The sequence below is a fragment of the Typopeltis vanoorti genome, chromosome 9 (assembly GCF_054136105.1).
Source record: "Typopeltis vanoorti isolate ZY-2024b chromosome 9, IOZ_Tvanoo_1.0, whole genome shotgun sequence".
Classification (NCBI taxonomy): domain Eukaryota; kingdom Metazoa; phylum Arthropoda; class Arachnida; order Uropygi; family Thelyphonidae; genus Typopeltis; species Typopeltis vanoorti.
In genome coordinates, this window is record NC_143557.1 from 54,110,712 (window position 1) to 54,127,738 (window position 17,027).

The 17,027-nt window shown below is 37.2% G+C and overlaps 1 protein-coding gene across 1 annotated transcript in view; it reads right to left on the bottom strand.

The window, feature by feature from the left end:
• The window catches only part of LOC150103053 (phospholipid-transporting ATPase ABCA1-like), an 859,669-nt gene that overhangs the window by 74,369 nt on the left and 768,273 nt on the right, over positions 1-17,027 (bottom strand). Inside the window, exon 38 of the mRNA XM_090398068.1 lies at positions 7,959-8,051. Within this exon, the coding sequence (XP_090254194.1) occupies positions 7,959-8,051 (93 nt within the window). The remainder of the gene's footprint in view (positions 1-7,958; positions 8,052-17,027) is intronic.

The window sequence follows — 17,027 nt, forward strand, 5'->3', positions numbered from 1 at the left end:
AGAGATTTATTTTTGTTTTTGATATTTCTCAGTAGTTTCCAGATAGTTTCATCACTGGGTGATATGGAGGCTAATTTGTCTTCCCATAATTTGTTTCTGTGGACTTTAAGTGCATTTCTCACTGCATTATTCAGTTTGTTAAGAAACTTTTTGTTTTGGGGTGCCCTGGTGTTATGGTATCATTTTCTTGCCTTATTTTTTTTCTAAAATAAGTTCATGATATCTTTAGGCTTAGAAGCAGTTGAATTTAAGGTGATAGATAATAAGGCTGCATTGATTTGATGAGTGAGTTTATTAACTGTAGATTCGACTTCTTCCTTGGAGTTAATATGAGGAACAGGGCCAATGCAGTCTGGGAGCATTTTGGATAATTTTTTCCAAGGTATGAAGGTGTGAGGGTAATCAGAAGGAGGCAGTCCCTTCTGATTACCCAATCGGAGCAGAATAGGGTTGTGGTCTGAGGATAATTCATTCAGTAATTTCAGGTTGTACTGTAATTTTACATTCTGGAGGACAACTATATCCAAGATGTTGGAGGAGTCAATCGGACTGTGATGATTTGGTACTGAGGGGACAGCCGTAGCTGCACAATTGGAGCTTGAGTAGTTAAACAGGATGCGACCATTCTTGTTGATAGATTTACTACTCCAGCAGGATGTTTTGCATTTAAGTCTGTGGAGATAATGACCGGCCCTTTAACTCCGAGGATGGCATCCAGATCTGAGGTCAGCAATGTTTTTGATGATGGATTGTAGGCTGCATAGACTTTTACGTTTCAGATTGAGTTTGTGATGACATTAATACCTGTGATTTCGAGATTAGTGGTTATAGGGTTGGCTACAGAATGATGGTTCATGTAGTTTTTGATGAGGATGGCTGATCCACCATCACCTCTATATTCAAGTCTGTCATTCCTGTAAAGCTGGTACCCTCTGATTTTGGGATTGTTAGCAGATCTCAGTGCATTGCATTTCATTAATTAATAATATATCCAGATTATATCTATCACTGAATTCTTGGATTTCTAGTATTTTGTTTTTGAGACCGTTTCCGTTCCAAGCAATAATCTTTAGAGAATCTGGGGTGAGTTTTTTCCTATACATCAGAGAGTGCAGATAAAACCGAGTTTGCTGTAAAAATCTGTTTGTAGCACTTAGTGATGGATTTGAGTTACTGAAATCCTGCAGCATATTTGCAAGAGAAGAGGTGATGACGGCTGTTATATTTGAATGTGGATTAGGCAGATTCTGGTCATGGACTGTCTTTTTGGAGTGGGCCATGTTGCCATATGTCCTTGTTTGATGTTGAAGGTTCATCTTTATGTGGGGCTCAGTTAATGATGGGTGAGCACCTGTCGCCCTATTCGAACTAGTGGGGGACTAATAAGCTTGAGTTTCTGGAGCTCTCATTTTAGATAATGAGGTAGATTGACTGTTTGGCTCAGTCTGCCTGTTTTGGGGGTGGTAAATACACCCTCTATAGTTAGCAGGGTGAAGGCTGCCGCAGTTAGCACACCGGGGTGGTTTTTGACTTGGCACAAATATTTGTGGGGTGGGTCTCGCCAAATTTTAAACATCTGTACTCGGCTTTGCACAACTTCTGGGCATGGCTAAACTTTTGGCATCTGTGGCACTGGCCAGAAGAAGCTCTTTTCCTCAGTGGCTCTGGCATAATTTTAAGCCCACAGATTGACTTTAAGTTGTATATGTTTTTATAAATATTATGCATCTGCACAAGAATTAGAGGCATAGGGGTCTTGTTTGATCTATACATTCTGCTAACCTTTATTATGCATCTGCACAAGAATTAGAGGCATAGGAGTCTTGTTTGATCTATACATTCTGCTAACCTTTATTATGCATCTGCACAAGAATTAGAGGCATAGGGGTCTTGTTTGATCTATACATTCTGCTAACCTTTATAGGAGGTAGATCTTGTAAGTTGAGGTCAGTAGCTATTTCATCTGGGTCAATATTTTTGGAAACTCCTCAGAGCACCACTTTCAAATTTTTTTTCTGAGGTAAGGGAGAATTTGAAGTAATGCAGAAGTCATATTTTTCTTATATGAGTTGCCAAAAGGTGTCACACCTTATTATTAAATTACTCTGGAATAGAGAAAGCTATTAGAAATTTTTCCACTTGGTTATACTACAAATTAAAGATACCAAGAAATTATATACTTGGTTTAATCCTTTATCCGAGTGTAAGCAAACAAGTTGACGCCTGAACTATTTTCACGACTGGGGCATCCCGTATAAAGAAGTTCAGAGTTGCCCCAGTCCTGAAAATAGTTCAGGTGCAACCTTGTTTGCTTACACTTGGATAAAGGATTAAACCATGCAATGGAATTATTTTCCCCCTTCCCACTGTCTTGGCACCCATCCAGAACTGAGACTTAAAAACCTCCGTAGCACAATTGGAAGAACGAAGGTACATTGCACCCTTCGATTGGAATAGGCTTAAGTTCTATTCTCATTGTGACGGGAGGAATCTTTATGTGGATTTTTTTCAATTGAAGGTGAGTTAGCTGATCTCATACGGAGGTAGCAGGGTTTTTTCTCCCGGAAACTCGGGTTTTTCATCCCATATACAGACAAATCGGCCCTTCAGAACACACGCAATTTATAGACAAAAAATACTAGTTGTGGTGGTTGTTGTGAGCAGTAGATGGCGTTGATGGAGATGATTGGTAGAAGTTAGGTGTAGTGGTAGAAACAGCTGTAAAGTAGGTGTCCTCCTGCGATGGGCCTTCGGACTACTTGGAGGTGTCACGAATAATAAGAATAATAATAATAATAATAAACAATCTGGTTAATGACACTCTCAGTTCCCCAGAACATTCTTGTAATACATGAGCTGTTATGCTATGTAATCTCATACCTGTTTTCACGTCAAGATGAAATCCTAATAATTCTGTAATATCCTATGCATCTCCAATTCATCTACTTCTATTTCCACATCATCCCCTGCCACTCTTGTTACTTGCAATATTTTCACCTGAATGATATACCCTTGCGAAGTGATCATTCTTTAAGATCACCTTTAGTGCCTGGTACAGCTAATTTCTTGTCATACTCTGACTGTGCATTCTTTCCCATACAAATTCAAACAAAATTCAAGAAACTGCTTGGAGCAGTTTCCTGAATTTCTCAGAATTATCAGCTCTGTAACTCCACACTCCCTTCTTAACTGAAAATTCCACATATTTAGCCACCTCCCAGGTCAAAACAGAATAATCTTTCTTATCAGTTTGGTGTCAATATGATCTTGGTTATATTCTTAAATAGAACTGTTCTGCTTGCTAATGTCAAACTACATAGGTTGACACGTGTATTTTCCATATACCAGCAGTAAAATGTTGTATCACCATATTATTAAAATATTCTGGATCAAAGAAAGTTGTAGGGAGAACATTCACTTGGTTTTAAAGTATATTATAGTTAAAAGATTATATTCTTGTTTTAATCTTTATTTAACAGTAAGCAAACAACATTTGCACATGAAGTATCTTTATGATTTTCACCTTAGTATCTTTCTGGGTCTGGCTCCCACTGATAAGACCTCAGTTAAAGTCAAAACCAGTTTGGTAGTGATCCTTCCCATAATGCTTAGCAATATACACATCCAAAAGTAAGGAAGGAAATGTGCTTCCTTCCTTACTTCCTTAAGGCAATTGATGTAAAGTCAGCAGTTTATATATATAAGTTAGACTAATCATGAAGATACTTCATGCACAAACGTTTTGCTTATACTTGTCTAAGATTAAAACAAGAATATAATTTCTTGTCAAGTATAATATACTTTATAACTAAGTGAAAAATCTTCCTTAAGAGACCACAAAGACAACAGCAAATCAATGGCATGTGTGGGCAAGGGTCTAGAGAAAAGTAATTTGCTAATATTCTTTTTGAAGAGCTGAAATGAAAGATGATTTGGAGTAACAGGTTTATGAGTCAGTAGTTCAACGTAAAAGGATGTTGAGCAGCTGTTACTTGTGTTATTAGTTTAGCAGAAATGGAGGTATGATGGATGCCAGGTTCTGTTAAATGATGCCTAATGGAAATATCTGTAGATGAGAGACAGTGTGGACACTGCTGACCATCTGTGAGACAGCAGCCAGAGAGTCAGTCAGAGAGAGTGGGGTTGTCAGTTAGCAAAATGCCATTCAGAAGAATGACATCAAGAATTTTTATATAAGGTTTTAGGTTAGTACCACCAGAAAATGTGACAGGAGTATTATAAAGTCAAGTTGTGATTTTGTACAGTTAGTAGGCAGGTGAAAAGTAATGTCTTGAGCAAAAAAGGATGCCAAGATTTTAAAACAAAGGATGGTATAGAAATGATGTCGTTATGCCAGGAAATGCTAAAAGTAAGTGTCAGTCTAAGAAGCCCAATCTAGTCATGACTGCTAACTATCAAGCTAATTATCAAAGGTAAGGGAGGAAGAGAGAACTTGACGAGGCTGTTATCACCCCATTTAGGGCACCGATAGTAGATGATCTTGAAGCTCAAGCTGTTAGTACTGCAAGGTTTGTCATATGAGTAGGATAAATCTAGAGTGTTATCACCAGCAAAACTGTGAATAGGGTTTGAGGTCATTTATGTATATGAGGAGGAAGGTGGATGAAGTAACATGCAGTGATTCAATTACAAACAGTGGAAGACAGACCATAAGACAACAATTTGCTGAGAAATGCTCAATACCAAACCCTAATAAGTGCAACAGTGCAAGATTCTTCAAATTTTGGCACATGTGAGCAAGGAAATCTGCTGTGGATCTTGATTGGTGGAACCCTCAGTTGACAATTTATACACAACATGACAATTTACAACATAATATAGAGATGAAAAACAAAAAAGTTCAGGAGTGCATTTTTTTGAGCACAGTTGGTGGGATACCATCAGGATTCGGAAGCTTTTCAACATCCAGGTAAAGTCGGGGGGGGGTGATTTACCTTGATCATCTATATACAAGAGTTGCATAAGATAATGATGCAAAGGCATCAGCTTTATCTTTAGATGATGCTACAGTGCTGACGTCCAGTTACAGGAGATAGGGAGCACAGATAGACAGAAATCATGCCTTTTCAAGAGACCAGAAGGCATGACTCCCATCAGCACACAGGCAACTAGTTTTCTACATTTAGTTTAAAAATCATATTTGGCACTGTTAGCAATTGTTTTGCAAGTATTGGTGGTTTCAGCAGTGTAGGCTAAAGTTTTTGTCTGAATATATGTTTTTTTTTTTTTTTTTGACAGTCTTTACACACCTCATGGAAAATCATGGCTTGGATACGTAGGTGAAAATTTTGAACAGAGTGGGGAATGAAGACCATTATTCCAATGTGGATACTTCAGTCAAAAAGTCATAAAAGGTATCAGGATCTGGAGTATAGAAACAGTAATCTGACCACAACAAGAAAGAATAACAGTCATTGAGATCTTCCCACTTGGTGGTGTTGTAGTGTCAAAGGGATATGAGGTTGTGAACAGCTGAAGGAAGGGCATTCTAGCTTGTATAAGGTTATGATCTGAATTATGAAAGGAAAGGTCACACCTACAGGGTACCTAGAAGGAAAAGTGGTTAAGAAAAGATCCAGTGTTGGTTGAATGAAGAGAATTCTCATTTATTCTATAGGTAGATGAATAATTTACTTTAGTTCATTGTATATAGTATATAAATCAGCATCTCTTCCAGTTTGGCCAGTGGAACTGAAAAAATTTCACAGTAGGATAGCTGGATTGCAGGAAATTAAGCTTCAGTGATAAGAATTCAAAGAATGATTTTTAGAAATAGAGAAGCAGTAGTGAAAGCAGATGAATGATACATAACAAGGCAAAGAATTTTTAGCCACAGAAAGTCATCATCATCATCATCATGCGTATCAAGGATTTAGGCCTAGCATGGCCTGTTCCAACCTTAGGAGTCATCATTGAATCATTTAAGAGGACGTCCTGGTTTTCTTTTTCCTAATGGCTTGTACTTTAAGGCTTGTTTTGGTAATCATTTTGTTTTCATTCTTTGAACATGTTCCATCCATCTATGTTTATATTTTTTAATTTTTTCTATTACTGGTTCTTGGTTTAATTCTTTCATAATTTCTTCATTTCTTTTGTGATCAAATAGGGTATACTTTGCAGTTTTTCTCATAAACTTCATTTCTGCTGTTGTTTATCTTTGTTTGTCTTTTTGTTTTATTGTCCGGATTTTGCTTCCATACATTAAGACTGGTAGGGCTAATGTATTGTATACTTTTAGTCTGGTTTGTTTCTGAACTAGGTTTGGTTTATATATAGAGTTAATTACACAATTTGCAATTTTTACATTTATATCTTTTTCGTTTTCATATGTGATCATACATCCTAGGTAGTTAAATGAATTCAGACTGGTTCTTGGTTTAATCCAAAAAAAGTTGAGTCCAAAAAAGAAAATCAAAATTAGGCATCCTCTAGGAAGGAATATCTGATTGCACAAGTACAACCCCTGTGGCAGAAGTAATCAAAGAGAGTATAGTGTGAATGATTAAAATGGACTGGGGTTGTTGTGGCAGTATTTTGGGTTTGGTTTAAAACAAGAGATCAGTGGATATCTCTAGGTGACAGAACATATAATTTTAAGTCATTCATACCACAAATCTTGAAGTGAATATGAAAGAGATTTTTTTTGGTAAGGTTTTTTAAGTTTATACTTTTTTTGGAAGGGGATGATTTGTTTTTTTATTTTAACCCAATGACTATATTCATTTGAGTTTATTGTCATGATGGTGTTTTTAAGAAGTGAAGGGAACAACATCAGAGGAAACATGAAATGGATTTAAGTCATTTATGCCACAAATCTTGAAGTGAATATGGAAGGGATGTTTATTTATTTATTTTTTTGGTAAGGTATTTAAGTTTATACTTTTTTTTGGGGGGGGGGTATTTTAACCACAACAAACTGTATTCATTTAAATTTATTGTAATGCCGGTGTTTTTAAGAAGTGAAGAGGGAACATGCAGTGGAAAGGGATAAACTTCCAATGTAACCCCCCCCCCCCCATCCATCTCAAACCTTATCTATTTCTTTAAGAACAGTTCCACTAATGCAATACACAGCCTTATATCTCTGCATTTCAAAGTGCAACACTTTATTATTAAAACCACGACATCCAATTTATTTCTCCAAGCTAAAAGTCTATTCAGATCTAAAATTCTTCCCAACTTTGCATCATCAGCAAACAACTGAACCAGCCAATCCACATGAAATTTCATTGACAAATAACTCAAACAACAAGGGTACCAAGGAAAAAATCCTGTAGCACACCACTGGTTACTTTTTTCCTTTTTTTGAGACAATATGCCATCATACATAACTTACTATTACTATTAAGAGAGTTAATGCATCTAACCAATCTATTATTGATTTCCATTATCTATAGCTTGTACACCAATCTATTATTCTCCATTGCGCATTCATCTGCTGTGTGGCAGATGAATATCTGCCACACAGCATCCCTTAAACATCCCTTAAACATCTTTGGAAAGTCCAAGAATATCACATTATATCACTCTCCCTTATCCAACACATTTGTTACCTTATATAATGCAAGTAGATTGCTAAACAAGACTTACCTTTCACAAACAGATGCTGAACAACATATGTATTAGTATTATGTCAGAAAGTCAGGTATCTTTAAAATTACTTATGGAAAATGCCTCATGACTCTAGTTGGAGACTTAAACTTTTAATATTGTAATATCCCAATGTATATAAACTGCACTTAAAAAAATGACTGCATCACAATATTTTACTAATATATTTACCATTAATAAGTACTTTCGAGAATAACATCATTTTCCTTATAGAAGAGTAGATATTTTGATTTGAAGAATTCTTTTCATTTTATAATAATAACTGGCAAATATGTTAAATTACAATAAAAAAATATTATTTGAAGTTAAAACAACAGAAGACTTACTTATATTTGAGATATTGAGGAGATCCTATGCATCTAAACCTTCCATTTACCATAATAGCCAGTCTTGAGCATAATATATCACATTCTTCCATGCTAGAAAGGCAAGATTTTTGATTTTTAAGAATAAAAATGTTTTCATTTATAGTTAAAAATTATAGATATAGGCAGTGTCTGTATTGATAATAAAGTAACACCTTGGGGTGGAGGTGAAAAGATGGCATTACATATGATAAATCTGAGGTTATTTGGTGTGAAGTTAAAAACAGAATAGTATACTTATTCCTGTAGATAGGCTTATACGTTGGTAACACATGACTATTAAATTATTTCAGGAATTTTCAAAGTATACTGGAATATTCATTAAAGAAACTTTAATAAATACTTCCTATATTTCGGTAATGTCACATTGCCAAATTCATGGGAACATACAACTATGACACATGCATGCAGGCACTATAAAAAGCGGCAGAAGAGAGAAAACTAATGCTGTTCCTAGTCGTAAAGGTGCATCCTAGTTAGCTATATTGGGATGTCTTGGCCGTTGGGGCTGAAGTTCTCAAGATGCAAGCTTCCCAAATTTAGGGCAGTCTCGTGCACTCAAATTTGTTAAGGTTTGGAAAGTTTTTTAGAGCTAGAGGGTGATTCCATGAACAATCTGTTGTATTTAAATTTGATGCAGTGTAATAACTTGGCTTTCTTCCAATGTATTCTGTGATGAGTGTATCCAGAGCATAGTCTGCATGCCCAGAGTGGCTGTATTGGTGAAACCGGATGTAGTCTTTGTGTTTTCCGATATCCTGACATTTGCTGTCCTGCCTGTTTGGCCAAAGTAGGACAGTTTACAGCTGCAAAAGAGTTGGTATACTCCAGGTAGGTCTAGGGAAAGTGGCTGGTCTTTGATGGAGCAGATAAAGGATGCCAATTTCTTATATGGTTTGTAACAACAGCCAAGATAACCCAATATAGCCAACTAGGGTGCACCTTTAGGACTCTAAGAAAAGTGTTAGTTTTCTCTCTTCTGCCTCATTTGCTTTTTGTAGTGCATGCATGCACGTGTCATAGTTGTATGTCCCCATGAAGATGGCGACGTGACATTGCTGAAATATAGGAAGTATTTATTAAAGTTTCTTTTAATGAATATTCCAGTATATGTTGTAAATTCCTGAAATAATTTAATAGTCAATAATATACTTAATATAGCTATTCTATTCTCTCTTTTTTATTGCCTGTAAATGTAGAAGACAATGATTACATAAAAAATATTATTATTATTACCCAAAGACTCCATGGAGTCAAAAACTCATCCAGGAGGTCCTATTATCATACACACAGCTCATCATACCGCACTTTAAACGCTCAAATTCTCTGCAGACATCACACTCTCAGGAAAGACATTCTTAAATCATCACAACTCTGCATGCAAAAAATCTGCTTCTCACTCTCCTGCTCACACCCTCCTTATACAGCTTCCAGGGATGACCACTGGTTCTCCCCTGATCTCCTACTGTCTTCTATAGACCCTCTCCAACATTGATCCTATAACAACCACTTACTAACTTGTAGGTCTCTATCATATTTCCCCTCTTCCTCCTATCCACTAGACTCTGTAAATTGCATCTTTTCAACCTTTCCTCATATTCGACATTCCAGAGATCAGATACTACCTTAGTCAGTCATCTCTTGAACCCTTTCCAACATCTTTTCATCCTTTTGAAAACCAGGTCACCAAATCTGTGCACAGTAGTCCATGTGTGGACTAATCAAAGTATTATACAATGGAACAAGAATCTCCAGACTTCTACCAGTCAGTGTCCTCTGCATCATTCGCAGACGTCTTTGCATTGTCCTCATAATTTTGGCAATATGTCCCCTAAATTTCAGACCCTTATCCACTATCACTCGAATATCTCTTATTTCCTCCACCTCCAACAATATATCCCCACCAAGCATAAATTCTACATCCCATCTTTGTTTCCCAAATTTTAAAGCCTTACATTTTGCAACATTGAGCTCACATCCCCATTCCTGTGTCTATTCACTCAATTTATTCAAGTTTTTGTGTAAGGCCACAGCATCTCTACTCTTCATAGTTCATCCCATTTTGCATTATCTGCAGACAACTGAATAACTCCATCCAAATCTTTGCCAATATCATTAACATACAAGTTAAACAGTAATGGCCCTAAAACAGACTCCTGAGGTACACCACTAGTGACGGTCCTTGTCCGGTATATTGCTCCCCCCCCCATACACAACATCCTGATACCTACCAGATAGCTAGTCTCTGATCTAATGCACTATTCTAATATCCAATCCCCATCTGCTCTAGTTTGACTATCAACTTATCATGCAGTAATCTATCAAAAGCCTTTGCAAAATCTAAATATATTCCTGCGTATCCCTCTCCGCTGTCCAAGGAAGCCATCACCTTATTGTAATAAGTAAGTAGATTACTAAAACATGATTTCCCTTATGCAAATCCATGCTGTCCATTAAAGATGATACCATTGTTTCAACCCAATTCGGGATCCTAGTTCTCACCAGCTTCTCCAACAACTTAACCACAACACCTGACACACAGATAGGACTATAATTTGATGTTTGAGTTCTATCACCTCCCTTATGAAGCAGCACAATCCTGTCCTTTTTCTACTCCTTTGGAACTTGACCCATATACTAAGTTAAGTCCTAATGAGAGATTTTAATTATTGAAGTATGAATTCAAAAGATGAGATAGCATATGAATGCAGAGAGAGAGAGAGAGAGAGAGAGAATTTCTAGAAAATTGACAATGCTTTTAATTGCTAAGAGTGATCATAAGATACTGACTGGAATGGTGACAAAGCAAAGGAAGGTTTGGTCAAATGGGACATATCCCTTTCTGACTCTAAAGTGAATAATTATGGAAACCTGCAATTAAATGTATAAGTCAATACAAAGAATCAGGTAAGTAAATAAGGCAGGCATGGTAGAATGGAGGAACATTGAAATTAAGCAAGCAGTGTGGAAACTGTTATGCAGGGCATATAAAATAGCAAACAACGACCAGATGCATGAGGAAAATGAAGGCTAGAAAAGTGATACATATGCTATGGAAAAGAAAAAGTACAACATAAGAGGAGATTGGCCAGTGAGGGTCAAAAGATAGCCAAAAATGTTCTCCCACTATATGTTAAGAAAGTTAAATAATGATTACAGAAAGGAAACATTGATGGTGGCAAAATGACCACTAGCTAGTAGAATTACTTAATGAGTACTTTGTCAGCATATTTCATAGGCATGAATTATGCCATTCAATCAAAAGTATGCAAAGCTACTGGGAGTAAAGAAGTAAATGAACCAGAAGTGTACAAGGTGTTGAGTAGGCTAGATGTTAATAAGGTTTCATGAATGATATATCACTACATATTTTGAGAAAAGGTATAAAAGAGTTGATTGTATCAATGATCTCATTGTTTAACTGTGATCTTTAAACAGAGAGGGTCCCAAAGGAGGGGAGAATTTTGCCACTGCTTAAAAGTGGTGCTGTAATGCAATTGTTTCCAGGTATAGACGGTCTCTGTATATCTTCTACAGTTGAGATTAAGGTACTGGAAAGAATGGTGAAGAATAGAACTGGGTTTGTAGGCATAGAATTCTCTGTGAAGATCAGTACTGGTTTGTAAAAGACTAGGTCTTGCTTTGGCAATCTATTTGCACACCTTAAGTAAGATTTAGATATGATATTTTTGAATTCTGTGAATGCATCTGACAGATCCCATGACCAACTGCAGAGTTTAGCAGATAGGTGGAATATGATGAGATGTTTAACTCGGTGAGGCAGTTTTAGCAGATTAATATAGAAGGGATTATATATAGAGTGAAGGGTGAGATGGGAAGAACAAATGGCATCCTGGAAGTTATATAAGGGGATATAACAACAGGAAGGGGATATAACAACAGGAACAGAAGTCGCTGGGTATAGCATTTTTCGTCAGGATAGGAGGGGAAAGCGTGGTGGTGGGGTACTGCTTATGATAAGTGATGACCTATGTCCTCTAAGAGTGGAGAATTTGGAAGGAAGTGAGACAAATGATTTTGAGAGCGTATGGTGTGAGGTAGAGGTAGGCAAGACAGGATATTTAGTGGGGTGTTGCTACAGACCCAGGAGCACAGAGGATGGGGACCAGGAGATGTTTAGACAGCTAAGTTTGGCAAGTGCAAGAAGAATGATTGTTATGGGAGATTTTAACTTCAGTAGTATAAATTGGAGAGAGGAAGATGCATGTAGCAATAGGGGAATGGAATTTCTAGAATTCTTGAGGGACAAATGTCTTAGGCAACATGTAACAGAGGGAACAAGAGGTTCAAAAATTTTGGATTTGGTTATAGCATCAGAAGAGTTGATAATAACTGAGTTGACGTCTCTCCCACCAGTTGGAGAGAGTGACCATATGGTGTTGACTTGGAAAATGAATAGACATGCAGGAGTATCAAAGAGACGGGAACTTATGTGGAATTATAAGGCAGGTGATTATAATAGTCTTAGACGTCAACTTCGGGAAGTTTCATGGAGGGAGGAATTGGAAGGCCGGGATATCACCAGTGCGTGGGAAATTGTGAAAGAATATTTGTTATCAGCAATGGTAAGTTGTATACCATGAGTGAAGAAGAGGACGCAATTTGGAGTAAAGTGGATGACAAACAATATTAAACAGGAATTGCATGCGAAAAAGAGGCTATGGAAGAGATATAAGGAGATAGGTGAAGAGATGCATGAGGAATATAAGACACAGGCCAGAAGAGTGACTAGTGTGGTAAGGAAAGAGAAACTGGAATATGAGAAGAGATTGGCCCTAAGATCCAAAGAAAATCCTAGGGAATTTTTTAGCTATATGGCCAGTAGGAGGAGAAATGACTGTGGAGGAATGATATTGTGGGATAAAAATGGGAATAGAGTGACTGATGCAGAGTACATAGTGGAATTGTTCAATGAACACTTTATTGGAGTATTTCATCCTAGAGGAGTCAGTTTTAATGCTAGAGGGATAGGACTGGTACGAGGTCTGGAGGTACAGGAGGAGAGTGTGTTTCAGATACTGAGTACTCTGGATGTCAGTAAAGCTGTGGGACTGGATGGTATTTCGCCACGAGTTTTGAGAGAATGTGCTAGGGAATTGACAGTACCTTTAACGTGGCTTTTCAATGAAAGTCTGGCTTTGGCAAAGGTGCCCAGGGAATGGAAGGAAGGTAAGATACTGCCATTGCATAAGGGTGGTAACAGACTGGAAGTGTCTAATTATAGGAAAGTCTGTGTGTCATCAGTAGTTGTTAAGATCTTGGAGAAAGTAGTGAGGGACCGTGTACAGCATTGGGCAGATGAGGGTAATGTTATCTGTGAGAATCAACATGGATTTGTGAAAGGACGCTCTTGTTTTAGCAATATGCTAGCCTTTTATAATAAAGTTACAAGAACATTAGATGAGGGAAAGGCATATACTGCAATTTTCTTAGACTTGGCGAAGGCATTTGACAGGGTGCCACATGATAAGCTGATATTTAAGTTGCAGCACATGGGTCTGGATGTCAGATTGGTCAACTGGATTCAGAATTGGCTGTCTGATAGGTATCAGAGAGTTGTGTATGGTGGAGCAGTTTCCAGGAGGCAGAGGGTTACAAGTGGGGTCCCACAGGGCTCAGTACTAGGACCTATATTGTTTAACCTTTATATCAATGACATAGCCAGTGGATTGCAGGGGGATATTCAGTTGTTTGCAGATGATGCAAAGCTGGGAAGGATTATTAGTAATAGTGCAGATGTGGTAGCCCTGCAAGAGGATTTAAATGAGCTGGATAGATGGGCAAATGAATGGGGGTGTCAGTTTAATGCAGCAAAATGTAAGGTCTTGAGGTTTGGGAAACATCGATGGGATGCTGCATACTCTATGGGAGGAGTTATACTGGAGGAAGTAGGGGAGACAAGAGATCTGGGGTTGATGATTGATAGAAACCTGAAGTTTAGGGGACATATTGCAAAGGTGGTGAAGGTAACACAAAGGATTGCTGCTATTATAAGAAGGACACTGACCTGCAGAGATAAGAGGGTTATCATTCCGTTGTATAAGTCTCTGATCAGACCACACTTGGACTATTGTTCTCAGATTTGGTCCCCAGGATTTGAAGGGGATAAATTAACTGTGGAAAGGATATAAAGACGGATGACAAAGATGGTTTCAGGACTGTACAAGGATAGTTATGAGGATCGGCTGAGAGAATGTGGACTGCAGAGTTTGGTGGATAGAAGAAGGAGAGGTGATATGATTGAGACTTTTAAACTGTTGAGAGGTGGTTACAGGGTTGACACTGGGGAGTTCTTTCGCTTGGTTGATCAGCAGGAAGGAGTGATGACAAGAGGCCATCCCTGGAAGTTACGAAAGGAAACTGTGAGCAAGAGGGTAAGGAGTGGTTTCTTTGTGTGGAGGGTGGTTGAGACGTGGAATGCATTGCCTGATGGAGTGGTGGGAGCGAGAACGGTCAGTGAGTTTAAAGAGTGGTATGATAGACTTTGTGTTTCTCAGGGGGGGGGACCTCCCCTCAGTGAGTCTAGACAGACTTTATGTCTTAGGAAGGACCTCCCTCGATGAGTCTTTTGACTCCTTGGAGGCCTGAATAATAATAATAATAATATAAAAGTGAAGTGAACAAGGGAGTGAGAAGCAGATTTTTTATATGCACACTGATTAGTGGATTATGTTGCTGGAGTATGTAAATGCTAAGAACATAAACGCGTTTAAGTTTTAATAAGCTAGAGATGTTACTGATCACCTCGTTAAGGATTTTATTGACTCTAATGTCTGTTAACAATAATAATAATAATAATAATAATAATAATAATAATAATAATCTCTTTGCATTTTATTATTATATAGAAAACTTAAATTGTTCCTTTCAGATGGATTTAAAAATGGACAGTAGGAGAAACTATATAAATTAAGTGGATATTAAATCCAACATCCTTTTAAAGCCGAATACAGAAACTATAAAAGTTTCATGTGAAAATTGACCAGAGAGCTTGGAATAAATTTGCAGCCATACTACATGTTGCCCTAGCCGAATTTTATAGAAAGCACACATGCCTGGTCAATTTTCGCACGAAACTTTTATAGTTTCTGTATTCGGCTTTGAAATGAAGTTGGATTTAATATCCACTTAATTTATATAATTTTGCATTGCCAAAGTGAAGCCTTTTGGCTCTTTATTTTAGTAAAGTAGGAGAAACTACATACATTTGGAATAAGGAGAAGAGTGATATAAGTGAGGTATGGTATCTAGTTGAAGTGTTTTGTGAATAAGATGAACACATTTTTATTTGGTTTTAGGATTGGTATCCAGTGCATGGTTTGTTAGACCTGATTTGACATACTCAAAGTATTTGCAGGCGTAGACTTCTGTGGCTAATTGATTCAAAAGATATATTTCGGTGATTACACCACATTTTTTTATTATTCAGTTATATAAAACACTGAAATAATAGTTCCCGACAAGTTTTGTAAATCGTAGGATTTACATCTTCAGGGGGTAAATAGTATAACTTAAAGTTTAAACAAGAGAATTAATAAATACAAATCATAACCGTCTGGCTATTCATAAAACTCAAATAACAGAATGCAGATATATAACGTTATTGAGGTTGAACAATACTGGATGATGGCACGTGTTCTTGTTCTCGTTCATACAGTCCGAGCTCAGATTGAGGTAGATTTTTTATTAGAGCTGACCACACTTGATGGAGAATTAAACCTTGATTTTTATTGCATTGGATTGGTTTTTTTTAGCATATTAGCAGCTTCTTTAAATTTTCTTATATAACTGTTGTTTTCTATGTATGACATCGTCATTTTTTGCCAGAGTACATCGTGTCCAGTGGAAGTGGTATGGAAAGCAAGACCTGTTTTTTGTTCTCTTTTGTATTGTACGTCTTTTTGGTGTTCAGCCATGCGTATTTCTCCAGATCTTCTTGATATAATTTTTGATATATATATTTTTGATTACAAAAACGCAATCTCGCTTTCTTATATCAAAAATGTTACAGATAAGCTAGCCAAATTAATGAACAAACACAACATAAAAGTAGCCTTCCTTCCTATGGAAAAAATCTCAAGATTCCTACATCCACCAAAACCACCTCATCATCCTCTTAAAAAACCAGGAGTCTACAAAATCCATTGCTCTTACGGGATTTGCTACATAGGACAGACAGGAAGATCTGGAGAAATATGCATGGCTGAACACCAAAAAGACGTACAATACAAAAGAGAACAAAAAACAGGTCTTGCTTTCCATACCACTTCCACTGGACATGATGTACTCTGGCAAAAAACGACGATGTCATACATAGAAAACAACATTTATATAAGAAAATTTAAAGACGCTGCTAATATGCTAAAAAACCCAACCCAATGCAATAAAAATCAAGGTTTAATTCTCCATCAAGTGTGGTCAGCTCTAATAAAAAATCTACCTCAATCTGAGCTCGGACTGTATGAACAAGAACAAGAACACGTGACATCATCCAGTATTGTTCAACATCAATAATGTTATATATCTGCATTCTGTTATTTGAGTTTTATGAATAGCCAGACGGTTATGATTTGTATTTATTAATTCTTTTGTTTAAACTTTAAGTTATACTATTTACCCCCTGAAGATATAAATCCTACGATTTACGAAACTTGTCGGGAACTATTATTTCAGTGTTTTATATAACTGAATAATAAAAAAATGTGGTGTAATCACCGAAATATATCTTTTATACTCAAAGTATGTCAAATCAGGCCTGACATTATGTAATGAGATTTTTTTCATGGCAGAGCACTGCTGATACTCTTTAGTATTTTTTCCCAGCCTACGTGGAGTCAGAGGACTTATTGCAGAAAGCCTTAATTGGGGAAGGTTGGTCGATTGGTAGAGCCTCTGCTACTAATGGCTCAGTTAAGTAAGTTTGAGCACGGTTAGTAGTTGGAAGGGGACCAATCGTTCGATGCTGTCGGCACACTCTCCCTCGATGAGTCTTTGGACTCCCTGGAGGTG